The 26456-nt window shown below is 50.3% G+C and overlaps 1 protein-coding gene across 2 annotated transcripts in view; it reads left to right on the top strand.

Annotated features, from left to right (window-relative positions):
• CASTOR2 (cytosolic arginine sensor for mTORC1 subunit 2) overlaps positions 1–26456 on the top strand; it is a 127718-nt gene that overhangs the window by 79440 nt on the left and 21822 nt on the right. The window contains exon 1 of one of the 2 annotated variants that reach the window (XM_013189303.3): positions 10579–10709. The exons of the other annotated variant lie outside the window; for it this stretch is intronic. Coding sequence (XP_013044757.1) covers positions 10664–10709 — 46 coding nt within the window. The 5' untranslated portion in view covers positions 10579–10663. Of the gene's footprint in view, positions 1–10578; positions 10710–26456 lie in introns of those variants that run through there. 2 annotated transcript variants of the gene reach the window in all.

Here is a 26456-nt window from a genome sequence, read left to right on the forward strand (position 1 = left end):
CTGCAAAGGCTATTTTCTACCCTTACTTCTAATTACATCTTAAACATTAATAGCCTGAGCGACTGGAGAATCGCACACACTAATGTCACAGTTCACTTGGAGCAATTTGTTTTGTAAGATAATGAACTGTGTCAGCAAAAGTTGAAAACTTGTTATAGGTAGAGCCGATCGTACCGCCTTATGTGAACTGCGCCCAGTGCTTCCAGTAAAACGCCCGAGGCCTTTGCCTGATTCCCTGCTGGATTTGGTTACCTGGGATTGCATTGTCCAGCAAGGGGACCTGACTTTGTTCTGTTTTTTAATTTAAACCATTCTTGGGAGCATCTTGGAAGGAAATGCTGCAAAACACTGACAGCCTTTTCTTTGAAGAGCTCCCGTGCTGTGGCAGGAGGTGTCTGTGCACCCGAAGGCACCTTTGCCTTCCTTGTTAAAACTTTCAGCCCTGGTGCAGAGTTTTGCACTCTGGAGTTTTTCAAAGTGTCTGAAATGACACTGAGTCTGGGGTATGTTTTCACAGACTGTAGTGCAGATCGTGCCTGCTGTACCCCTGGGTTTGGGAGAGGTGAGAGGAAAGCCAGCTTTGTGCCCCTGCCTCTGTGCTGCCGGGGGGAGCAGGGACCCTTGGGGTGGTGGTAAGGGAGGTTTCTGGCCCTGCTGTTAGCATTGTAGTGCAGAGGCAGAAGAAAGTTATAAACAGTGGGGGTGTAGGGTCAGGTGAGCGGGATTGGAAGCTGAGAGTGAGATCAGCAGCGATGGAGATGAGGACATGCTGCTGCTGGGGGGGATCTGGCACTGAGGGGAATGAGGCGTGAGACCCATTCCCTAGCTTTGGGCAGTGGAAGAGGCCACAGCTACAGTGGCAGTGCTCACAGCAGTGGATCTAAATGGGCTGGCTCTAAGGAGCAGTGAAGCTCTGATGCAGTTGCAGTTTTTCAGCAGTTTTCTGTGTGTAGGCCAGTGCTTACACTGGTTTTGTTCCTGGGCGTTTTGTTTAATATTAAAAGCACCTGGTATTATTAATAGGGATGATGCCAAAATTCAGTTGGCCTGGGATGATATACCTCCCCTTGTGTCCTCTCCATTATGCAGATGTTCAGTTGCAACCTTAGAGGCTGCTGCTTGCAGCCCCAATCCCGGAGTGCCCAAAGCTCCCACGCTGGGGTGGCGTCTGGCTCAGGTGGTGACGGAGGCTGCTGCAAGTTGGAGACTAAATAAAGGAAATGGCAGGAAAAGAAAGAGTGGTTTCATGGTAAATAGGATGGTGACCCTGTCAGCTGATGATAACCGCTGCTGGGCTGTCTCCTTCCTTCAGAGCGCTCAGTATTGCACCACTGTAAACAACGTTTTTATGTGCAATATAAATCCTCAGCCGCTGTGCTGGAGTGGGCTGAAGTCATGCAGGCTCCAGGGTGATGGTTTGTGAGCAGCCTTTTGCGAGGACCCCCTGTTTTTAGTTCCAGGTGCTGAGCGGGTGTTGAATCCCCACTGAGGCCAGCGGGACTTGGGCATGTCCGTGTGTGCTTCGCTGGCTGTGCAGCGTCCTTGCGGGCTGAGCTGTCCCGCTGGGGGCTGGCTGCGAGCTGTGTGGTGAGATCCCTGAGCATCAGGGAACGCGTTGCTTCGCAAGCATAGGTAATATTCCCCCAAATTTCAGGCCATCATGGGATTCAGGAGTAAATTGTCCATACAGAGAAGCTCCGCAGATGATGACCAGCTATATTGAGAAGAAGGATCACCCTTTTCATTAAAGACATGTTTATAGGAAAGTTTTAAAAGGTTAATAAATGGTAAGTTTATTATCGATGACGAACACGATGAGTCCAGCAGGTCAAGGCATCTCTATCACCTGTATAAAGGGCCGTCTGTGCTGTGACAGCCCAGCGTTTAAGGTTTTCTTTCATGTTCAGGATCAGTTGGGAGTCTTGGGACTGGAGAGTCGTCTCTGACTGTGTCAGGTTCAGAAGAAGTCCAGATTCGTTTACCCTAAGGAAGAGGTCATGTGAGTCCACGGCAGACACAACGGCTTTGTTCCGCGGGACGCTTTGCTTCTATGCCCTCTTTCATACCGCGCTGTCCCGTGGCGCTTCACAACAACAACAAGGCACAGCAGAGCTGAAGAAGTTAGCTATCCTCTCATTTATATTTTTAGGACCCAAGATTGGTGTGGCTCCATACAAATCAGTGTTTAGCTGCTCCAGGGTAGCACTTATGAAACAGGCTTGAAGGGGGTAGCCCGAAAAAAGGCAAGTGCATCAGCCGAAGAGCATGCCGAGCAGCAGGGTTGCCAGCAGGGCTGTGTGCCCGTCTCCAGCGATCAACTTGTTTGAGACAGGAGGGTAAAGCTGCGGAGCAAATGTTTCAGTCTGCAGTGCCTGTAAGCCTCCGTGTCTGGGGCATCCGTCATCTCTCTCGATCGGCTCTTTCGGGACCTGCGTTTATATGAAGATGCCTGTTTTATTTCTTTGCTCAACAGCTTGCGCTGAGCTTCTGCTAAGTCCTGTCATGGGACTTTATTTGGCTTTTGATTCCCTGCAATGCGCAGAGAAATTCCACTTTGCACTTCTCTGATCGTGTCTGCAGAAATGAATTTGAAATATTCTTGTCTGTGCTTACCTCCTTTACTCTCCTAACACTTCTAGTGCTGTAAAAGCAGCCAGAATGCAGTTTGCTTATGTGCTTTGTCTTCCTGTGTCAGATTGAAATGTAAACTCTTGGGGGCAAGAACCATCTTTCTGAAACAAGCACATGGCTTTTCCTGGTGGCGTCTCATCCGCTGTATTAAAACTTTTATTAAAACTTGTATTAAAAACTTAGGTGGTACAAGCCTTTAAAACAAAACTGCGTGATAAATCAAATTGCTCCCAGCTGGCAGAGCATGCTGAAGATACCAATGTCTGCTTTTCTGCTTGCACTGTTCTTTTTTTTTTTTTAATTAGCACCTCCCCACGCAGGGTTTCCCTTCCCTGCGGGGTGAGCAGGTAGGAGCAGTGGTGCCCGCTCAGGAATCCGCCCTCAGAGCCCCCCTGGGTTACAAACCTCGCTTTTTGGAGGATCTCCAGAAGCTGCAGCAGTTACTGCGAGTCCGAATGCCCACCTTGGCTTTCAGAGAGCGGGGCTGAGGCCGTAACAGAGGAGCAGGCTCTGGCTGTGTCCAGCCGAGTAGCACCTACAGTTGGATCCAGGAACTGCCGTGGGACTGACGCTGGGAACCGTGATCCCCCGGGCCCCTGTGCTGACCACCAGTCTGCAGGTCTTCTGCACCCGCTAAGTGGTTCCTGCTTTTAGAGAGCTCAGATGAGCACTGTTTACCCATCTTCTTTCAGGCAGACCAATTTGAAAACCTCTTAACTGGCATTATTTTCCAAACCTCTCAATTCTTCTCCCTTTTGTTAAACATTTGCTTTTCTCTACGTGATGATCTGCAGTAATGCAAATAATCTCTCGCTGCATCTCAGGAGAGTAAACACTGTGGGGAGAGTTGTGGGGTTTTTTTTGTAAGTAATCTGTTTTTTTTATTTTTTTTATTTTTATTTTGAATGGAAAGCAACATTTTACTAATCTTCCAAATCTGTCGGCTTAATTCTGTATTTGTTACCAGCGTAACCTTTTGTCCCTGTAGCATTCTGGGCAATTTGCAACCTGTGAGAAGCTTATAGATATTTTGCTGAGCACGAGTCAGCAGAAGGCCCTGGCTTGATGAGCTGCCAGCTCTCCTGCCCCAGCCCAGGCAGGTTTCGGCATAACCTGGGGCTCGGGGGACACTGATGCAGTCTGAGAGGTGCTTCTGGTAGTTGGTGTCACGAGCCTGTGGCAGTGCCTTTAATCAATGTGCTATTAAAGAGGCCATAGGCTCTCTATCGCTGGGTGGTTTAAAAGAATGCGTTAAATGGAATTGGGAAGGATCTAGGGGTAATGGCATCACCAGAGACTGGCTGTGTTATGCCTGATGATCGTTCAGCCTTGCCTTTTTACATTTCATATTGTGTACATTACAGATGTACGCACCTCTCAGCACCGAACAGGGAGAGAATCACGTCACGTGCTGTATAAATGTAGGAAGAGGTGGTCCATGCTCTGCAGATTTGGTCTTAAAAACCAGGCAGGCATTAGGAGATGGCATGTTAGCCCAGTATTAGAGGGGGAGAACCAAGGTACGGAGAGATGCACTGCAAGATAATCTGTGGCAGGGCCTTGTCCCAGCCCCCCAAACCGATATTCTGTGCTCTAAATGGCCCTCTCTTTGCTGGAGCTAGTTTAAAAATACATGTCGGTGAAACAGAGCTTGCAGACCTCTTTGGCTGGGTGCCCATAGCTAATCACTGGAGACTTCACAGCGAGGTCTTTCAGAGTGTCTGTTTGATTAATGGTCCATATTTCGCAGATCTGAGGCTTTTTATTTTATTCTTAAATTTATTACATATCATTTATAAGAGTTAAATATGTTTTAATTCCATCTTAAACACGGTGAAACAATTTCTACAGTGAGGCTGGCGTTTTCACCTGGCAGCAGCATGTTTGTGGAGGCTTGTGCTTGGGACTGCAGCTGGTTAGTTGGGATTTTTTGTGCCCCTCTTGCATGCACTTCCCCAGAAGTTTCGTAAAAGTACGAAACCAGCGAGCTCTGAACAACCACCAGGCTGAACCTCAGTGCATCGTGCCTCGAGGTGTTGAGGGATAGCTGCTGCTCTCACGGGAGAGGGGATTGAGGTGTCAGGGGGGATTGATGCAAAGGTGTCTGCAGAGGGGCTGGGTGGGGAAGGGAGCTGTAGTGTGCTGAGATACGGAAATGAGCAGGCCAACAGGGAGGTGTTAGCTGCTGCCCTGTGTCACCTCCCGGGCACCGGGCTGGTGGGCTCAGTGCTTTGGGCTCAGTGCTTTGGGCTCAGGCATGAGCACACGCTTGTCGCAGAGCAGGGGTAAAATCCAGGGGTCCTTTCTGCAGCTGCTCTCCTGCCAGGCTGCTTGCAGTGGCTGATCCCTGAGCGCAGGAGTTGCACGTGGAGCCCTTCTTAAGCAGCTCTTCATTCCCCCGCTGGCCGGGATGCTGGGAGCTGGACAAAGGAAGCTCCTGGTGGAGAAGGGCTGTCCTCTGTCCTCAGAGAGTCCAGCAGTTTTCTTTGGCCCAACCTTGAGTACGTCAGAGTGAAACCTGATTTTTAAAAGTTCACACAGTCTGCACACTGCATCCCTTCCTTTTAAATTAAACATCCTTTTTTATTGCCCCCCAGTGAGCCCACATGGCAGGAAGACCCCCAGGCGCGCTCCCATTGTGGCCGCTCTGCTTGGGGCCGGGCTGTTTGCTGCCGGCTCAAACCAAGTGCTGCAGCAGCAACTGCACGCGGCTGCTCGATAAACAGCACCCGGCCTTATCCTCAGCTGCTGGTTCCTGAGGACTTCTCTTTTTTTTTCCTGCCCCATTTGCATACATGCATGAACAAGCTGCCGATACCTGCGTACAACCACGTAGAAGGATTCGTTAACCAGGGAGTTAGCTGCTGTGCCGTGCGTGCCTGCAGCGCTTTGATCTTGGGAAGGGCACTCAGCGGCAGAAGCAATCCTGCATCCAAACCGGTATCAAAAGCCTTTATCCTGAGCACCTGGGGCTGGAGGCTCGGCAGGGCAGGGTTCTTTGAAATGAATTAGGAGCATTTCTCCCGAGAACTGGGAACATTTGTCTCTGTTAAGCTTGTTTCTGCTATTTCCCAGTGCTGCAAGTGATCAGTTATTGTAAAATCCCTTAATGGTTTTTATAGAGAAGAAAACCATGACAAATGCAAGCAAACTTGCTGCTTTTGCTTGTTTTGATACTTGTTTCTCTAATATTTTCTGTCCTAAATGACAAATGGCCGTATTCTTTGTGGTTGCTGAGGACCACTTGCAAAGCACTGCGGAGCAGGACTCCCATGCATTCATAGCTTCCCAGCTCCAACAACTTCTTGAGCCAGCTTTTCCAGCAAATTGCTTTTTTCTCAACTTAATTACTCAAGACTATAATACCTAAGTGTCAAAAGTCCACAAACCAGAGCAAGGCAGTATTCCTCATGCAGTAATATACCTCGCTACATTTGATAAGGTTTTTGTAAGCTATTCCATCTTCCCCTAACCGCATTTTAGCCCAAACCTAGCATCATCATGCCAGCTAACTCATTTTTATCCCTTCTGCTCCCACTTTGTCCTCTATTCTTATTTTTTTTTTCACTTGCATTTACGTGACCAGCCCTGCCAGGCTTTCCTTCTACACCGGGCTGCAATTGCTGCCTCCAGAGCCATTCTCAGTAGTGGGGTCTGCTCTGTGCCACGAAAGCTTTTAAGGGCAGAAAGCCCTCTGAATTTACTCAGTGCACTCCAAGCAGCTGCATTTATATTTGTTCCCTCTCTGCTCTCGCAGGGTTGTTTTTGTTCCTGTGTGTGGCACCCAGCGATGTGCTCAGCACGATGCCTTCCCATCTAGGTAGCCCTGGTTTTGGTGTATTTATAAAGCTAGCGCGAGTCAGGAGAGCATCGGTGGCCTTACCAGATCTGGGGAGGTGGGAGAGTGAAACGGCAGAGGGGAGCAGCTAGCTAGCAAAGTGGTTATGTCAGATGATGTCTTCTGCTCTTTCTGGAATCAGCTCATTTGTTTCAAAGAGGACGAGCCTGAAAAAAGGCAGAGTTACTGAGAGTGCTGTTTGTTAGGCTCTGTGCTGGGATAACAAAAGCAAAGCGAGCCCTTGCCTAAGCCCGCAGGGCAGCGTGATGCGGGAGCTCGTGTTGTGCCACTGAACTGGTTTTTATTTTTGCCTTCAGAGGCAGAACACCCACCTCGGCTCTTTTTAGGTCCAGAGATACAAAATAAAGGAAAAGGAATATTTCCAGCTTTTGGAAACTTTCATTTTTTTTCATGCAGCACCTAGTTTGGAAGCAAAAGTCTCTGTTGCTCTGCCAGTACGGCTGTTCAGAAGAAAAGATTAAAAACATATATATATGCCAGGGGAAGATTTTAAAGGGGCACCAACTGGCATTGATCTTGCTGGCAGATAAAGCAAATTTCCGTCAGCTTCTCCTCAGCATCTTCTGCGTCGTGCTCCCCTCCTTTATTTTTATCTTCTGAGCTATCATCAGTAAGAGATTTAAAAAAAAAAAAAATAAAGAAAAAAAGATAAACAACAACCTTCCAGTATGGAGAAATTTAGTGTCTACACAGAATCACAGCCTGTCCCTTTAAACTACAGATAAGCCTTAGTGGAATTTCTATTCTGGGAATAGTTAATTCTGTTTGAGGTTGGGCAAGAGAGAAATGCACATAGGCTTAGTAACAATATTTTTACTCCATTTGATTTTTTCTCCTAAGGATTTGCCTCCCTCGTTTGATAGAAAGTGCAATTATTGATCAATTTTCCGCTAAGAAGAAGATTTTAAAAAAATAGAAAAAGAAAAAGACGAGAGAGAAAGAAGAAACAAACAAAAAGCCCAAACGAGAGTATTTGTAGCTGTAGTGCTGTTATATAATAGCCATTATGTAATGCCTGTTGGTGCCAACTAAAAATATACTGGAAGATAACTTCCAATTCATTGAAGCATTTAACTAGCGTCATCCCAGGGTTTCTTGTTCTGGATTCAGACCCTCCTGCAGATGTTGAGAAGGGCTCACACGTCCCCTAGACCTCACAGCAACCTGTTCTGTCTCCTGTCCCTCTTTCTCTAGTCTTGTTTTTCTCTTCTACCCGAAGCTTTAGCAATGGTAAATGCCTTTTCAGACACCTCTGCTGATTGCATGTTCCACTGACCATGCCATCGGTCCTCACGGCCCTTTTCTAATGCGTTGTTGGGCTGAGCCTTAAATGTCCGTGGTATATACTGCGTTTTCAGGAGGTGAGTGTAAAGCCTAGCAGTGAATAGATTTTGCAATTGCTTATGCAGCAGCCATCGAACGCTCGACAGCATCATGGGCTGTTTTATAGGGAGCTCATCTCCTGCAGCTGGGCTGCAGCTAGAAGGGCACTGCCTGCTCCATCCCGAGCCCCTGCGGGCTGCCGGCAGGACCTGAGGCCAGTACCCAGATGTCCAGGCAGATGCAGCTACAGAAATGGAGTAAAACCCCACGGTGCTCATGCCCAGTGCTGGAGAAGTGCGGCACGAGCTGTGGTCTGCAGCAAAACACTGTCATGGTGCTGGCTGTGCCAGACCTGGAGCAGCGTTCCCAGCAGCAGGGCAGTGCCACGAGGTGGCCGTGCCTTGGCCAGGGCTTGGGACAGTGGCAGCCTCAGGGGCAGGGCAAGAAGCATCACCCCTGGGAAAGCATCACCCCTGGTCCCTGGACAAGGGGACACGCAGGGCTGTGGGAGGTGACGCAGGCAGCAGCGGTGAGCTGCGCTGCTGGTGGGGACCCTGCGGGGTTTGTTGCTTGGACAGGAAAAGTTCAAATAGCCCTGGCTGAAAAAGCCATGAGCAAAAGCCCTCTTTACGTCCACATATCCAGGGTTTCGGTCAGCATAGAGGTTTATGACACTACTTATCACAAAATGTCACGGGTGCTTTAGTTAAAGCCTCACAGTAGTACTGAGGAGAGGGTACCCAGACCTGTTATCACCACTGGGGAGCGGAGCCGTGGTTGATGCAAGTTCTGTGTGGTCACACAGGGATTCGGACAGTGGAGTTTGGGCTCCCATCCTTTGTGGCAGTCAGTGTATGACGCTGCCGTTTCTGTTCCTGATCACAGAAAACAGAGTCGTGCCTTTCTGTACCCAGGCACTAGGACCAGGATATCAGCACTGATGGTACAAATCTGTATTCAGGCTTTTCGCTGTAGCGGATGCATCTTGTTAATGCTGTATTGCACCTCTGTGGTCAGTGACAGTGGTGGTGCCACGGCAGCAGCCAGAGGTGCTCTTATAGGTGACTGGAGATGCCGTCGAACTGCCCGAGTGCTCTGGGATCACTGGTTCAGCCCCCAGTGAGGTCAGCAAAGATTTTTATTTTTCACAAGAGCAGAGGTTGAGTCCATCTTCAGGACTTACAGAGCCTTTGTTTTGTGAAGATTAACCCAAGAAGAGCCACGATTGCATCCAAGCAAGCATTATATATATGTGGCACGTTTTGCTGTTGAAGGTGCAGTAGGAGTCATTAGTACCCATAATAATTATTGTTGTTGCTATTGCTTTATTACAGCAATATAATGAAGTATGAGTGGAGATAACTCCTGGTTAAACTTAATTTCCTCTGCAGGAACAGAAACGTTGACAAACTAATGAAGGGAACCAACGGTGCTTTGCACTTGAGTTGGCTCAGTGTCAGCCACAACGGCAAGTGCAATTACGTTGCATCCAGTTTTAAAGAGGGGCAAGTCCTGATAAGTGGAACTAGGATTTTGCCAGCCAAATATTTTTTTTATCTGCTTTTAAGTAATACTGCCTCCTTTCTGCCCTGTGGATGTGCTTCGTGTCGCAGCTCCTGGCCAGATGAAAGACATCTTTCTCCTGGAAGATGCCCATGTGGGAAGGGCAGGGGGTTAAAGAGAGTGACGTGAGTGCTTACTCAAAACCACAATAAATAAGATGAGTGATGATTATTTAGCACTATAGTTAGGACTCCGAGCCTCAGGCCAGTGTGATTTGCTTTCCGTGGGGTAAGATATTGCCTACAGCATGCCTGCTTACTGCCTTATTTATATAAAGAGGGACAGGGAGCCTGTGCAGAGTGGGTCTTGCTGATGTGTGTGTTAGCAGAGGCCACTCTCCCTGTGCCTATGTGTGTTAAATGCCAGGTGGCAGACAGTTGGAGAGGAGAGACGCAAAAGCTGTGGAAAAAAAGAGCCAATGGCTCTGGCGCTGCCCCGCTGGCCCAGCCGGGCGCAGCTCGAGCAATATACTTACTTTGGCTCCCTTCCCTCGCTGGCGTCATCAGCGTATTAACTGGAGATGTGGCCATGAATTTTTTAGTGCCAGCAAAGAGCTGAAAGTCTGAAACGTTGAATAGGTAACGAGAGCCGCTGCTCTGTGCGTGCTCCCCCAGGGGAGATGCACGGGGCAGGTGCTGGGTGCCTGGGCTGTGCTGGCGGAGCTGGGAAGCGCTGTGCCGCTGCCTCTGCACCCGCTGCGTGCCTCCAGCGGGGTCACCGGCACTGCTGCGCCACGGGTTCGCGAGCTCCTGGGCAAGATGTGCTGAGAAGAGCATTGATTGCGTTCTGAATAGGCAGAAATAAACCAGGCAGTACTGTATCAGCGGTATTGTTGTGTCGGATTGTTATTTAAAAGAGCGTTTCATTTGGAAGCTCTGACCAGCTCTTTGATTGGGAATCAGCTGGGTTTGTTATCGTGCCTACGTTTAAATTCTGCTTTCCATTTAATCTCTTTAGTCTGCATCTTGCGTTAAAAACCCACTTGATTTTATGGCCAGAAGATGCCCTGGCTGCTCCTCCCGTAACAACTGCCTCACCACCAGATATGCCGTAGCCATTAAGCCGACCCCTGTGGTGACCTGCATATCTTTAAGCATTTAAATGAGTCCTACAAATTAGGCTTTTAGGATTAGTCATCGTAGATTTGCAGCATCATTGGTGTGTTGCCAAGGCCCCCGGTTTTGTCGCCATGACTACTGCCGCGGGGTTACGGAGGAGCACAAACTGCAGGAAAGTTTATTAAACAGAAAACTCACGTGCCAGAGCCCGGGTGGGTGAGCAGTGACGATGCACCCGCCGTGGCCGGGGGAGCACCTGGATGCTGATACCGGAGGTGGGCCTTTGGAGGGGGAAAGATGCTGTTTTCCACCCAGGGAAAAACATGTTTTGAGAAGCTGGAGAGGCAGTGGGAATGTGTGCTCAGTCCATGAAATGCCCTCATCCTGCAGGGACTGTCCCTGTCCAGCAAGGGCTGTGGGCCATGCGTGGTGCACGGAGCTGCGGGCATGGCGATCCTGTGATGGAGCATCTGCAGTAACAAAGTCCTCTGGTACCGTGTTGTTAGACCGAGGGGCGAGAACTGTCAAGTTTAGAGGATTTTTTTAAACCTGAGCACTGAAAAACAGGATGCTGTGGTTTGTCTCCACTAGGGAATGTAGAACCCACCTGTTCTCTGCTTTCACCTATTTAGATACATGCCTGCCTTGTGCAAGGGGAAGCACCTGACCTGTGTCCACCTTCTTTTTGAGACCTTCAGACATGGGAATTGGGGCTTTAGAAACTCCAAAGTGCCATTCCTTCAAGATCTGTGGTCTTTTATCATTTGAAAACCCAGCCCCCATAGCTTTCTTTTTTTTTTCTCCTTTGTTTTGTTTTTCCCTTTGGATGTCTTCCTCTAGGACCTTTAACATATGTATACATGAGTTTGCTTGGGAACTCATGAAGAGGTCGTGCATTTGGTAGGTTCATCCTGGCGTAGTTATCGCCACGCTGTTGATGTACATGGCTCTTTCTCACAGTTGTCTCCAGTTCCTCAGCCTGGCTTCTCTGGTTCACAAGAACCTGGGACCAAAGTCTTCCTCCTGGCCAAACGTGCTGTCCTCTTTGGCACGTCTTGGACTCCGTTGTTGAAGCCTTCAACAAGACAATGCTAGAAATCATCAGATGTTCACCTGCACCTAGCGGTAGTAGTATCTACATTACAAAGCATCGTTTATAATCCTTGAAGGGAGAAGGGAATCCACAGAACGGTTCTTAGGTCTTCAGCAGTTCTGCAGACGCTTTCTCCTGCTTTGGGCAACACTAATAAACCAGCTGGCCAACAGCACGCTTAGTGCTGGGCAGGAGCTCCCAGAGGGCTTCCCTCCTGCAGGAATCTGCTTTTTCCATCTCGCCTCGTCCCTTCTCACAGGCTTGTGGCCAAGCATCTCCCCAAGGTCAGCTGCCCCGTCTGAGTGTGGGATGCTCCCTGGGCTCTGCCACCAGCTCTGGGCCACCAGCTTACCATCCTGGCATAGAGGCCTGAGCGTTGTGTTTTGTTTGTTTGTTTTTGGAAGAGATTCTTTGAATTCAAAGCACAGCAAATTCCTGGCGGGGCAGCTGACAGTTCATGCTCTGTGAGAGCTCCGTGCCTGGGACTTGCTCTTCCGTGGTCCTTCCTGACCTTCCAGCAACAGTGCCAAAAACCTCTGTCATGGATTACAGATCAAAAATACAGAAATAGAACGAACCAACATGCTGGGGTCAAGAAGGGGACAAATTCTCCTGATGCCAGCTCATATGTGTGGCCTGAAGACAAATTGCCTGTCCTGTGAGCCTGATACTGGCTGAAAATGGGACCGGCTGGGAGGGGAGAGCCTCGCAGTGCATGCAGAAGCTGGCGTGTTTGTGTGTTATATATAGGCGTATGGATGTACATGCACACAAACACTTTATATTTGCCTGCTAGCAGGCCACCACAGCCCTACTGCTTCCTCAGTTTGGAGGTTTCCCGCTTAAACCATTCTGGTTTCCCTCTTATGTTTTGTTTTTACCTCTAATTTCCCACAAATGGGCAGTCAGGGAGTTCTCCTACCACTCTCCTAAAGGTTTCCTTCCCGTGAACTAAACTGCTTTTGCAGAGGATTTTCACTTATGCAGTAAAGTGCTTGTTAGAGGTCTGTGTGGGTGACTAAATGCTGTTTGCTTTCCAGTGTCAGTCCTGTTCCATATTTGTATTTGTCCTGAATGTTCTGGAGAAATAGGGGAAAACTATGTTTTAGCATGAGACCCATCTAAGTGTAAGTGAATTTTGTGCCTATTTCTTCTATGTCTGGCTACATTGATCTCATGGTTAAGGGAGTAGAAATAAAGAAGTAAAATCCTGTGCTGTCTTGTTTGGGTGAACTGGCAGCCTCCGGAGTATACAGCCTGCCGTGGAAAGCATCTCTTTTTTAATTGCACCTAAAGTTGCCATTTCGTGGAATTTAGTGCTGGATTACCCCAAAGCCTGGCTGTCTCAGGAACACCAATGTTCTCCGTAAGAAAGTGAGATTTGCACACATGCACTGAATGAGCCTCTCTTTTGGCTGGTTTTAGCCAAATTTGCCAGAGGCCCCTCTTGGAGCCAGCCTTCCCCTTATCTTCACCCATTCATCCCTTTTATCCACTGGCAATTACCTTCATGATAACAGAATCAAATGCTGCAGATGAGGTGAACACACCATAGCGCCTCTCCCCGGGTACAGCATTGGGCCTGGCCACCTGAGCAGGCTTTGCTGGGAGATTTTGGGTGCTCCCTCGTTGCGGGGTGTTGCAATCCACCAGTGTGTACTCTTGAACTGTCTTGTTCTTTGTCACTCAGGGTAATAATTACCCAGACCATTTTACCTTCCAAATGCTTTGCAGCTATTAGTCACTCATCAGCATTCCTGAAACGACAGGGTTCATATCCCCATTGGAGAAATAAGGAAAGGGAGACAAAGAAGGTAGCAACAGAGCTTTGCAGAAAGTGTCTGCAGCCCCGGGGGACTGCTGGGGGGCTTCGTTTGCAGCCTTGCTATTTCCGAGGTGAGAGCAGTGCTTGTGCAAAGTCAGGCTCTGCGTGTCGTGGAGCGGGGAGAGGCTTTTGAAAAATTGCCCCTGAATTAGAAAGTTGATTTAGGAGTTAGATCAGCTTTCCTCCAACTGCGAGGCTTGTTTGTCTGGGGGACTCGGCAGGGAGATCACGGGCGAGCTCCCAGCGAAGCCAGCGCCGTGGGAGGATGGGCAACAGTTTGAAGCCTTCCTGCGTCATTTTCACAAAGCATGAAGCAACCTGGAATGAAGAGAGGGCTCAAGTTCTGCCGAACATCAACCAGCCATGCAGAGGCAAGAGGGAAAACTGCTGTCTCCTGCCCGAGCTTTGTCTGCAGCTAACCCTTACGTTCTGGCCATTTGTATTCCTGGTTTCTAGCCTGCCCTCCTGCATCTCTCTGTATCCTGGCGAAGGAAGTGCTGTGATCAAATGTTAATGCTCAGGAAAACCTTGCTGTGAGCAGCAGTGCTCACATCCTGCTGTTTAATTTTGCTTGTCGTGGGCTACAGGGATCAGTGGTTAGGGCAGTTGGCAGCCGCAGCTTCTCTTGCACCAGGCTGCAGGGAACCATGCAAACCACGGCCACCTCCCTCCCTTCGAGTGCTAAATAACGTGGTGTGTGCGATCTGTAATGCTCCTTATCGGGGCCTGGCTTTGTTTACTTGCATAATTCCCTCAGTGCCTTACCAGATTAGCATGATTTCAAAGTGTTAAGAGCATCAGTGCCTGAAAGAGTTTTGCTGTCAGCTTGCCTCGGCCTCCCCCATTCAGATTAGATGCAAACACATTCTTGATAATAGAAAACCGTTTGGACAGAGGTGGTTTTCCTTTCATCCTAGATGAATAATAGAAGCATGGAGACCTGTTAGCGAGGAGCAGGGCTTTCTCAAGTGGCTGCTTTAATCCTTGCTGTGTCTCTGGTACCTGGCTTTTCTGCAGGCTCGTGTTTAGGAGCGGCGGTGGCAGAAGCCCCATGTCCTGCAGCAAAGGCCGCAGCCTCTGCAAGGACACTCGCTTCTCCAAAAGGGACCGGTCCTGAGCCTTGTCGTGGGCCTGGGCCTAGCCCTAAGCAGGCTGGCATTTGCTTGGGACCTTTGCTTTGTGGCCAGGCCGCACCTCATGCCCATGCACGTACCCAGCACAGCCGGGGCTGCTTATGAGGTACCTTTACTTTGCTTGGAGCGCTGGATACAGCAGAGAAGGCTGAAGCTTTGGTCTCTGGGCAGGTATCTTTAGCCCCAGCCAGTCCCAATCTGCTTGTTGCTGCTCTCCTTGTTCGTGCTGTGCCCTGCTGCATGGGAGCAGTGTCGGCTGCCCCCCTTTTGCCTCACAGAAACATCGGCCAGCTGGGCCTGTATCCGAGCTTGGGCTCGGCTGGAGCCCACCGCTGACTTCGGTACCCAGGAAGATCTGTCGTTGTTCCTGCTTGCTCTCAGCCTTCCCTCACCACCCTCCCCTAAAACTCCCACCCCTCAGCTTGCTGAATAATTTCAAGGTGCTAATTGCCCCACGCTGCAGCTGATGCATTGATCTGGAACGCAAACAGTCTCGAGGTAATTTTCTCTCAGAGCCAGCCTGGGGCTTACGCAAGTGCTGGTGTTTGTTTCCTTGTTTTTAATTTCCTGCAAAGAAAAGCTTTTGTGTTGCTCTTGACAAGATGCCTGTGCCTCTGTTTCAGCGGCTGCTCCGTCAGGGCACGTGGGTCTCGAGGAAAACGAACACTGACAGTGCCCGTTCCTTGTGAAACCGAGGTCTGTGGGTGCGAGTTGGAAGTCCTGATCGGTCACATCCCTCAGTCAGAACTGCGCTCTGCTCCTCGGGGTATCAAGTGGCTGCTCTTGCTCCTCATTAGCCCAGCCTTTGGAAAGGCTGGGAGCATCTCAGACTCGTTGTCCTGTTAACTAAATACTTGTTCTGTTAGCTAAATCCTTGGAGCAAAGCTTGCTCATCCCTGAGGACTCTGACATCCTTGCTGCGGCAGCTGGCCACAACAGAAGAGGGCTGGCTACCAGCCCCTGGAGAACACAGCACGCACCCTGTGTGGCAAAGAGTTAATTTTCTCGTAGCTGTTGCTACCAGTCGCCAGCAGAAGCCTTGTGCCGAAGGCTGGGCTGGTTGTGCTGAAGGTTGTGGTGCTGGTTGTGCTGTGTGCTTGCAGGGTTTGAGCCGTGGAGGGGCGGGGGTGTGCGGATGATGTAATGTGAGCAATTCCCGGTGCTCTGCAAGCAGGAGGCTGTGCAAAAATAAACCCATCGGCAGCCGTTTCTCTCCCTGTCTCGCAGGCGCAGGTTCAATTTGCCTGCAGGATTTGCTCTCGTACCTTTTAAATAAAATGGGTGGTGGTTCTGCTGAGCAGGGAGGAGGGCAAGGCTGGTGCTGCAGCCCTGGGCCAGGGTGGCGATGGGGAGCGGAGCGCACGCAGGATGGTGCTGGTGGGGCTGTGCACGGGGACGAGCACCCCTGCACCCCTCCGGGACATCCACCTCCGTCAGCAAATTGTGGAGCAAACTTTGCATCTGATTCTGCATCAGCCCTGCCTGCGGGTGGCGTGCGTGTGTAGGCAGCAGTGAACAGCAGTCGTGTACCCCAGCCGGCTGGGCAGAGCTGGAGGACAGCTCCCGGGTGTGCACATAAGGAGGTGGGAGCAGGGAGGTGGTGGCACCGCGTGTGCTCCCGGCCTCTTGCCAGGCTGCCTGGTGAGCGCCTGCCAGGGGCAGATCTGTCGGAGGGGAAGGTTCACGCCAGCAGTGTGTCACACCGTGCCCTTGCAGGGAAGGGAAGCTGGCTTACGCACCAAGCCGTAGCTTTAAGGATTTCACCGACAACTGGAAAATTTCTCGTGCTGCTTTTTCAAAAGCATCTGCATGAGTGAGTGTGTGCAGCCCTCACACCTGTGTGTTCAGCTTTCCAGAAGTGGCAAGGATCAGTGACACCTCTAGAACACTTCAGCACCTCCCAGCCAAGGAAAGGTTTTCTCACTTCAGACAAAATACTGACATACCCCCTCTGTCTGTCCACAAATAAAACAGGACATGGGAGGTAGAAAGAAAGAAACAACTCACAAAATGGAGACTGAGCTGCTGCGAAGCCCCTTCCCAGCACTGTCCTATGTCACCTGCATGCCTGCTGCTGGCAGGAGACGTGGATGGAGCAGAGCTCAGCTGGTCTGTGTGGCTGGTGCCCCCCCGGTCTGTGATTTTTGCAGTGATGGCTTCAGATGGCAAGTGGCGAGCAGGTGTCATCCTCGGGACGGTGGGCTGGGTAGCAAGCACTCCCCTGTTTCTCTCTGGTTCACCCACTGATGTGCAGGTATGTCAGTGGTGCCCCGAAATCTGTTTTTGAACTGGTTTAAGTTCTTGAGAAGTGTTCTGGAGCCATTCTGCAGTCTCAGAGTGAGACGGGAACACCCGAACAGCAGACCTGTGTGATCCTCTGTCACTTGGACACTACTGGCACTGCCTCTGGCCTGACTCAGTGTGGCCATTGGTGTGGATCCAAAACATCTCCAAGAAAGATTTCTTCTCTTCCACATCCGCTAACTGGAACAAGGGGTGGGGGCATTTAGAAAAACAACTCCAAAGGTCAGAGAGCTTGGAAATTTCATGTAAACAGATTTACTCTGCAGAGACTTGTTCTAGCACTGCTGTGTATCAGAGACCCACCTGAACGTTACAAATGGCCTCCCTCATTCATTTCACTGCCGTAGCCTTGTCTGTAGCTCTGGACACAACCTGAGATGACACAAATGTTCTCCTCCTGTTTCGTGGGGTGGCAGATCACAGCACCACAGCAGCACATCCAGGAAAATCGATCCCTTGCACCCGCAGGGAGCTCAGCTACACTAGGCTCTGCTTCTTGCCACAACCTTCACTCCAGGCTGGGGGAAGGACTGGTCAGCCTGGGGGCTTCCTTGAGGCCAGCAAACATCGATGCTCGCAGCAAGGTCCTTGCGAGACTCCTCAGGTACAAACTCCTGAGCCAGCAAAGGGAGAGGGCTGAGCACATGAGCTCACGTGGGTCTGAAGGTTTGTGCCGGGTGCTTCCAGTGAAGCTGCTCGAGGTGCAGCAGGTCTGGTAGGTGTGCAGCAGAACACATCACCGTTCAGGCATGCCAGTGGTTGGTGTGGGACATGAGGAGACCCCAGGCAGCGTTTCTGGCCTCTGCCTGCAGCACCTGGAAGGCTGCAGCGTAGCGCTCAGCGGTTGTGGAGTTCAGCTCTCCGTCACAGCAACACAGAGATGCTAGAAGATGGGGAAGCTGAGACTGGGAGGAATATTTGCAGGTTTGAGAGCAAATGTATCTTGCTTCACATGGCTGAAGATCTCTCTCCTTGCGTTGCAAACTCATTCTTTTCTCCCCTGGGAAATCCTGGCCTTTCATTGCTGCAAGACGATCCAGCTGCACTCCAGATGCAGACCAAAGGAGTCACTTGTTTTGCTTGTAGGTTGGAGCCTGATGGAGGGAGAAGAAAGCAACTGATTGGATTTCTGCAGCTGTTGCTGTTTTTCCTGTTTCAGAGTGAAAGAAGGCACGGAGACCCCTCAGCTCAGTGGTGCGGGCACTGCTGGGGATGGCTCCAAGTGCCCCGGCACTGCGGACGCAGGTGGCTTTGAGAAACCTGAATGAAAATACCTGGAGGCAAATACAGGGGAGCTCCTTCCTGGAAGAGCACCTGGCTGGGTGGCCAAGCTACATCTCCTAAGCTCTTGCTTATTTCTGGCCTTACTGCTGTAATACCTGGGAACCGCAGTTGAGCTCAATGCTCTGTGCTGCCAACATTTTACATGTGTTTCATCAGACGAGGACTTTAACAGCCAAATATTTAATGTGGAAGGGAAACGCAGGTAAAAGGAGGTGATGCGATGTGCCTGAGGTCACCTCACAAGCTAGTGGCAGATGAGAGTGGGTGAGCCGTGTCTGTTCGGGCCAGACCGCTGCAGGGTCAGCATCCACCTGCAGCACCTTGACCCCTGCTACTGCCCCAGCGTCCCTGCACCCAGCCCGCCCCTGTCCTGCAGGGCCACAGCACCTGCAGAACATCCTGCAGCCCTCAGCATCAGAGAGCATCGGAGTCCGGGAGACAGACGCTGCTGCTGCAGCCAGGAGAGCATTCGTCTTGAAAACTGGTTCCTCCAGAGAACACCAAAGGCTGCAGGAAGTCAGCAAAGCTTCATCTTTTCCAGCATGTGGGTGATGTGTACTCCAAATCCCTTGTATTTAAAAGAGAAATAAGCAATGGGGTTGAGGAGGAATGCTTTTTTAATTATTTATCTGAATATTGATGAAATTACGTGGGCCCCTCAGCATTTCATTACACATTTTCAGTGACAAAAAGCCTTCCTACCTGAAGAGCACTGTATTCATCAGTGCACCCTTCTCCCATAAGAAGCTTCCATGAACTTGTACGAATGTCTGCCTGCTGTTTGGTGGCAATTTGGATGGTCACCAAACCCGGGCATGCAGCTGTACAGGTGAGCTGTGTTCTGCTGGAGGACTCCCTGCCCTCAGCAGCTCCTGCAAACACCTCGTCTGCAGGGCACTGCGGGCAGGATGGGACCCACATCTCCAGCTTGGAAGGGCATCTGCCAGCACCTACATCTTCGAGGTCAAAAGCAGCAAGGCAGGGTGCAGCAGACTTTCATCCCCTGTGCTTACTCTTCACCACCTTGGTGGCCAGCTGCTCTTTAATCCTCGCTTTGCTTGCTGGATCACTGTGCCGAGCAGGCAGCAGAAGTGCAGCCCATGCCGAGAGGCCTGAGGTGCAGAGATACAGCCCCATCCCTGCAAGAAGAGAGCAGAGTGCCAGGATCTCTCTTGCAGCCTCTGGTGTTTCAGTGGGGAGCCAGCAAAAGCCCTGAGGTGCCAATATCCCCAGTGAAGGCACGTCTGCCGGGTGCTTTCTTCTCTCTGTCTGCAGTGCAATGTTGAATTGGATCATTCAGGGCACTGGTCTCTTTTTACAGGTGACAAATGATAGTTTGTGAGGCAACAGCCTCCTGGGGAGGTTTGGGTTGGATATCAGGAAGAATTTCTTTCTGGAGAGGGCGATCAAGCCTTGGAACAGGCTGCCCAGGGAAGTGGTGGCATCCCCATCCCTGGAGGTATTTGAGACGTGGACGTGGCACTAAGGAACGTGGTTTGGTGATGAGATTGGGTAGGTCAGGTTGATGGTTACACTTGGTGATCTTGAAGATCTTTACCAACCTGGAAGATTCTATGAGTCTGTACACTCTTAGCCACGCTGTCTCTTTTAACAGGAGCAGAAGTCTTTGCAAACGTTAAGGTACCTTCATTACGGTGGGGGAACACAGGCTTGCAGCTGGCCGGGGCTGTGCACAGTGGGCAAGGATTGCCAGGCAATGGGGCACTCCAGTTCTGGCCCAGTGGTGCCAGGTGATAGCTGATGAGTGCTCAAGCACATGCATATCATGAACTGGAGGTATCGGGAGCATTTCTGGGTGCAGCACACTGCGGCAGCGCTGGGCTTCAACACGAGGGCGCCGCGAGACCCAGCCCAGCAGCATGCAATGCCAGCTGCGCGCCTCGTCCAGCTGTAGCTGGGACTGCTTGCTCTGCGTGCTCCGTTTGTTGGCAGAGGAATGCAGCACGGGTGTGAAGATGAATCTTTCTGCCTCTACTTTTTAAAGGAAGGAAAAGCACAGACATTTTTAACCTGGCTTTTGGAGGCTTTTTACATACATAGCAGCGTCTGATAACAATATCCAGTTTATTTTATCTCTTTCCCAGGAATGGGCTTTCCAGGTTCCTCTGCTTGCTGTTTTCAGGCAGCAGAGAGATCCTGAATGGCTTGGGGTGGGTAAAAGTCACTGGCTTGTCTCCTCAGCCCCAGCGGTGAGCCAGGAGTATTTGATTGCTGGAACTAGCCCAGACTCCTGTCTGCACCCTTAATTGGGAAACAGAGATGGGGATGAGCAGGGGACTCCAGAGGTGTAAATAGATCAGTCAGCCACATGGCGTCATCTCTGCTCTGTACAAACGCAGCTGAGGACACGCTGAGCAGAAAGAATAATTTTAATTAGCACGTACTCCTTCCCAGGCTCCGTGACTAGTGTAAATACATCGCCCCTTCTGCTGCTTTCAGCAGCCTAGCTAGGAAACTTTCCAGGAAGGTGCTGTACGGGCACGTACCTCATCTCATTCCTCAAAACCCACGTGGGCCGTGGCCACGTACGCAGAGGTGAAGATCACTTTGGCATCTGCTGAAAAAGGGACACGCGTCTTCCAAATAGGCAAAGAGAAGCAGCAATAAACTGTCCTCTTCCATCATCCATGGCATGGAAGTTGTACCCGGGATGTGTTTTGGTAACGGTACGTACGTGGTAAAAATACACTGACTTCTCTGCCTTTGAGCGTGACATCTCCAGTGCTGTCAGAACAACGTTCCCACTTACTGCATGCGGATATGTGGGCAGATCTGGAGCAGTGAGAAGCTGCACAGCGTTACGTCCTCCCTTCCCAACAAACTCTTACAAAGGTCTTGCTCGAGAGCTGCTCAGCTGTAGTGCCTGCAGAAGCAGTTGTGTTTCACGTGCCAGTGGATGGGGCTGGTTAGGTTATTAGGTCATAGAGATCGTAGAACCACAGAACGGCTTGGGTTGGAAGGGGCCTAAAGGTCATCCAGTTCCAACCCCCTGCCAAGGGCAGGGATGCCACCCACCACACCAGGCTGCCCAGGGCCTCGTCCAGCCTGGCCTTGAACACCTCCAGAGATGGGGCATCCGCAACCTCTCTGGGCAGCCTGTGCCAGTGCCTCACCACCCTCTAAGTGAAGAATTTCCTCCTAACCTCTAATCTAAATCTCCCATCTTTTAGTTTAAAGCCATTCCCCCTTGTCCTTTTACCATCTGTCCATGTGAAAAGTCCCTCTCCATCTTTTCTATAAGCCCTGTTAAGTATTGAAAAGGTGCGAGGAGGTCTTCCCGGAGTCTTTTCTTCTCCAGGCTGAACATCCCCAGTTCTCTCAGCCTGTCTTCTCGGGAGAAGTGCTCCAGCCCTCTGATCACAAGGGCAGAGCAGAGGGGCACAATCCCCTCCCTCCCCTGCTCTGTTGATGCAGCCCAGGATGCAGTTGCCCTTCTGGGCTGCAAGCACGCACTGCCGGCTCACGTTGATCTCTTTGTCCACCAGAACCCCCAAGTCCTTCTCTGCAGGGCTGCTCTCAATGAGTTCTTCTCCCAGTCTGTGCTCATGTCTGGATTGCCCCAACCCAGGTGCAGCCCCTTGCACTTGTTGAACCTCATTAGGTTCACGTGGGCCCACTTCTCAAGCTTGTCCAGGTCCCTGTGGATGGCTTCCCTTCCTTCTTGTTGTACTGGCTGCACCACTCAGCTTGGTGTCATCTGCAAACTTGCTCAGGGTGCACTTGATCCCACTGCTGATGTCATTGATAGAGATAATAAACAGCACCGGTCCCAGGACAGACCCTGAGGGACACCACCTGTCACCAGCCTCCACTTGGACATGGAGCCAGTGACCACCACTCTCTGGCTGCAGCCAGAGATGCTTTACAAAAAACCATCCCCGTTGTTTGAAAATTCAGAATACTCATGTGCCCCTGCAAATCGTTTATGGGGACAGTGAAGCTTTGGTGCTTATTGCTGAGCTGACACAGTCTCTTTCCAGTTGCTCCTGAAAAATATTCTGTATTAACTCAGCTGCTGCCTCTGGCTAGGAGCTACTCCTCACTGTGCCTGAAGGATTGCCCTGGGTGAGCAAGGTGATCTGGGAGGCAGGGAGCCGAGTATCCCGATTTTTAGAAAGTAAAGGGGGGATGAGCGTGTTTGTAATTCCTCTCCAGTGAAGGGCATGGATAACTGTCTTCCTTTGAGTAATAACAGTAGTTTGTCAGATGGACATGGGACCTGGGGTCACTGTGTGCAATCCCCTGCGTGTGTGATTTGTCCTGTTCGCACAAGTAATGTGAAATTCAAACTGGTCATTACGCTGGGTAGAGTTTGATGGAACTGCCAGGAAAACACGAGAAAATTGCACTGGGTATGTTCGTCCATTCTGGTGTAAACCCATGAACGGCCTTTTAGATTGAGTTAATCCGTAGTTGAAGGAAAACCCGTAACGGCAGGCAGGGACCAGGAGAAGATAAATCTCAAGTGGGAAATGGCTGCATGGCTTGATGTGCTTCGGGACCCCTCGCAGGAGGTGCAGACCTGGGCAGAGCTGGGCTGGGCTGAGTGCTTTGCAAGCTTCAGCTGCCTGGGGCTTGGGGACAGAGACTTTGCCAGGCTCTGGCTGCTTGTTTTCCCTTCCTTGTCTTCTTTTCCTCCTTTCCCTTTGTCTGCCTTTCATGGTCTTGATAGTGGAAAGTGAGAGACCTTTGCCTTTCAAACCTACCTGAATAACCCCAGAATAGCACTAGCACCAACAGCTTCCTCCCACAGCAGTGAGAAAGCACATCACCCTGGAAAAATCTTCAAAGAGGCCAGAGCAATGCTTCCCTGTTCTTCCCATTCTTACTCTGTTTTCAGACACTTCAATCTTTGCCAAATTCCCTTTCTGGGCAGAAATTTTCCATGCTGTTTTTCTCCATAGTGCTGATTTTTGCATTAACTGTGAAATGCTTTGATGGTGAGATGTGTACAAACCCCAGCTAAACAGGTCAGCTGTTTCTTGAGAGCAAGGCTTAGAGGAAATGTTATTTTTTGTACCCACTTTACAGGTAGGAAACTGAGGCACAGAAGCATTGAGGCTAAATATATAAAATGTCAAGCTGTCATTTCCTCACTGCAGAGTGTTTGAGTTTATGAACCTAACAATGTTCTTTTGACAGTTTTGTGAGTGGGATAATACCTAAATAGGAAAATGAGATGACGGGTTTCACAGCTTCCCTATTGAGGGAGTTTGGAATAAGAAACTCAGTTCTGCATGTTCTGTTAGATAAAAATGCCAAAAACACAGAAGCAGGCAGTTGGAGATGGTGAGGATCCCCGGCTGTCGATGCAGCCCTGCAGAGGTGCCTGGGCATCCCATCAGGAGAAAATAGGGGGCAAAGAACAGTAATAAAAGAGACAAAAGTTGAAGTTTTCTGGTCCACTGTGGTCCTGGAGAAATCTGCCATCCCATTCCCTGGTAGCATGTGGTATCTAATGAATGCTTGGAGCAACCAGCACTTAAAAGATCCCTGATGTCCTGCAGGATCAGACATATCGCTGCCAGCTTGTGCCTCCAGGGATGACCCAGAACACATGTGGGTCTGGAGGCATCACATTCCTTGTGATGTGACTCGTGCTGGCAGGACTTTCTCCTCTGCCTGCTTCTGGCACCCATCATCTCCAGCATCACCCTCTGAAGAGGGTGGCAGCTGACCAAACCACTAACATAAAAGGAGAAAAAAAATCTGCAAAAGCCGCTTGGTTGCAAACATGCCGACCTCTTCCCAGGACGAGCTCAGACTCATTGAATGATTTCAGCTGAATCAGAGCTGTGTGATTTTCTTCCTTCTCCCCTGCACAGAAGCATTAACTTTTTGGACCTAATCACCTTGTTTCCCAGCACAAAGCCAGGCAATGCGCTTTCATCTCACCCGGCTATTGTGCTCTGCTAAGTCCCTCGGTGTGAGAGCACTCCATGGCACTCGAATCAAACCGACGCAGAGGACTTTCTGCCTGGCAGCCATCTCACACCGTGCTGCAAACGCCTGCGGGGCTTATTGAGAGTTGGTGTGGCAACGACACTGCCTTTGCTCCCAGTTATTAAGTGTGAAGCTGGCGGTGCATGTGCCTAGATGCAAAAGAAGGGATATTTGCATCCTCTGACAGGTTATGATTGGCACTTTAACATCCCCAAGACATTCTTCGCCCTGGTGGGGTCCCTGTAGGGGAAGCTCAGCAGTGGATCACTTTGGCTTGTGGCAGAGCAAAGCGAGGAATGGGGCGTACTGCAGCAATAACCCAGGTGATTCTGGGGTGGTGAGGGCTGGGACACAAGGAGCTGGGCATTGCACTGGCTCCAGAGCTGTTTCTGAATTTTAGCACACCACAGAAACTGATAAAATGACATCTCTACCCCAATTTCAACCCATTTGCATTGCTTTCTGGAAGTGAGAGAAACAAAGCACCCCGGTTCTTAGCATTAAAGGAGTATTACTTTGCATAATCTCTCCAAAAATGTGAGTCTCAGGTGCTTATCCTCTTCCCACTCTCCCCAAGAGCTCGTGTGGCCAGTTTTCACGGTGTTCTCAAGAATAAGAAGCCTCTGAGAGGTTTCCTGAGCAGGGACATCCAGTTCAAACACATACACTGTGTTAGGTATCAGGGAAACCAGGCCAGTGGGTGCTGGAAACCCACCCTGGGCATCCTGGCTCCCCATGGGCTCGTTGATGCTCTGGCTACTGTGCGCTCATCTTGGCAGCACCCAGCTGCAGCGCCTGGTGGCATCTCATCCCCTCCTCGGTGACTGCGTGACAAAGCCGATCGAGAAGTCAGAGAGATGCCCGGGCTTTGGATCAGGCTTTACAACCCGAGATAATCCCTCGCTTCTTTATAAGATAGGATTTTAAAACTGCGGAGCAACGGACAGCTTCCACTGGGCAGCGGGAAGAGAACCTTTTAATAAACATAAAAATCATATTAAAAATATATGTACATAAACTGTGCTGCCACATAGAGGCATGGGTGACAGCTCTCCCAATTTATCATGAATTTTGCAGTTGGCAGCACTTTTATTTTTAATGCCTGACCATTGGAGTCCTACTATTGCAGGAGCTTTTTCCTCTTATCTTTTTAATGCAAGCAGGACTCTAGCTGTCATTTTTGCAGAGGGAGGCTATAAAAGGTGAAATAAGTATAGTGTAAGGGATCTAAAGCCAGAAGGCTGCTAAAAAAAAAAAAAGCACAGTAATTTTTAATTTCATTATTTTTCAACATTCAGAGTTGGCCATGGCTGAAAACATAAGCCCTATAATGATGAATTGAATGAGCAATTGTTTCACCCAGAGTACTCTGCTATAATGCGAAAATTTGTGTACCGAGTGAAGGTAGGTGCTTAGGAAATGATCCAACATATCACACCAAAGAAACAAACCAGCTTAGCACCTTCATTTCCCTCCAAGCACCGCAATAAATCCATCATGTATCTATGGTTTCATTTGAAAGCTAATAGGTGTCCTCAAGTGCGTATCTGATTGCTGTTAAGTTGGAACAAACTCTGCAGGAAATGGGGAGGTGCATTTGCACCGTGGAACCCTTCATTTTCCAGTTACTGTCATGGCCCCTTAATTTAAGCCCTTTGAGTAAATTGAACCCATTTAAATGAGGTGCAGGAAGACGAGTTCTGGTGGTGATGTGCTTTCAGAGCATTTTGCCCATTTTCCGGCAGGAGGGCTCTCCCAGCTCTTTACGTCCTGCCCCACAGGGTGCACAAGGCTTAAGGGTCCCAGGAAAACAGGACAGGAAAGCACAAAACATTGCTGTTCTCCCACAGCTGTAAGCAAGGAGACCCCTTCCCTGCTTTCCCTATGAGCTGGAAGCTCATCATCCTGCCCGGCGTCCTCCCAGAGGTATTTTCGGAGTGCCACGGGGAGCCCGGCTCGCCGTGCTTACAGCATTTCCTAGTGCTCTGGAGGCAGCCGCTCAATCCTTGCTTGGGTCTCGGCCAAGGTTTGTTGTCCTCACTGGAAATGGTATTGATTATTTGTGCTCAGGAGCCAATTATGGCTGGTACGACACTCACCAGCTCGCGGCCCAGGGTGGCGTGTGCCACGGAGGCTGCTTTCCTTCAGCTGCGCCTGCCAAATGGGCCAGCGAGGTTCTGGATGATCACGGCTTGCGTAGGTTGGTGGGGTTGGAAGCCAGCTAAGGTGGGTGAAATGGCAGCTGGAGTGCGTGACCTGCCAGCGGTGGTTGTGGTGACGGGCAGAAGATAGTGGCGACGGAGCCTACAGGAGCAGAACCGCTCCTGTGGGCCTTCTGGCAGCAGGCTTGTGAAGTGTTACACAGCCGAAACACCAAAACCAAAAGGCTTCGCTCCAAATCAGGCTCCAAAACCCTGCT

This window comes from Anser cygnoides, chromosome 18 (assembly GCF_040182565.1).
Source record: "Anser cygnoides isolate HZ-2024a breed goose chromosome 18, Taihu_goose_T2T_genome, whole genome shotgun sequence".
In the NCBI taxonomy this organism is placed as follows: Eukaryota; Metazoa; Chordata; class Aves; order Anseriformes; family Anatidae; genus Anser; species Anser cygnoides.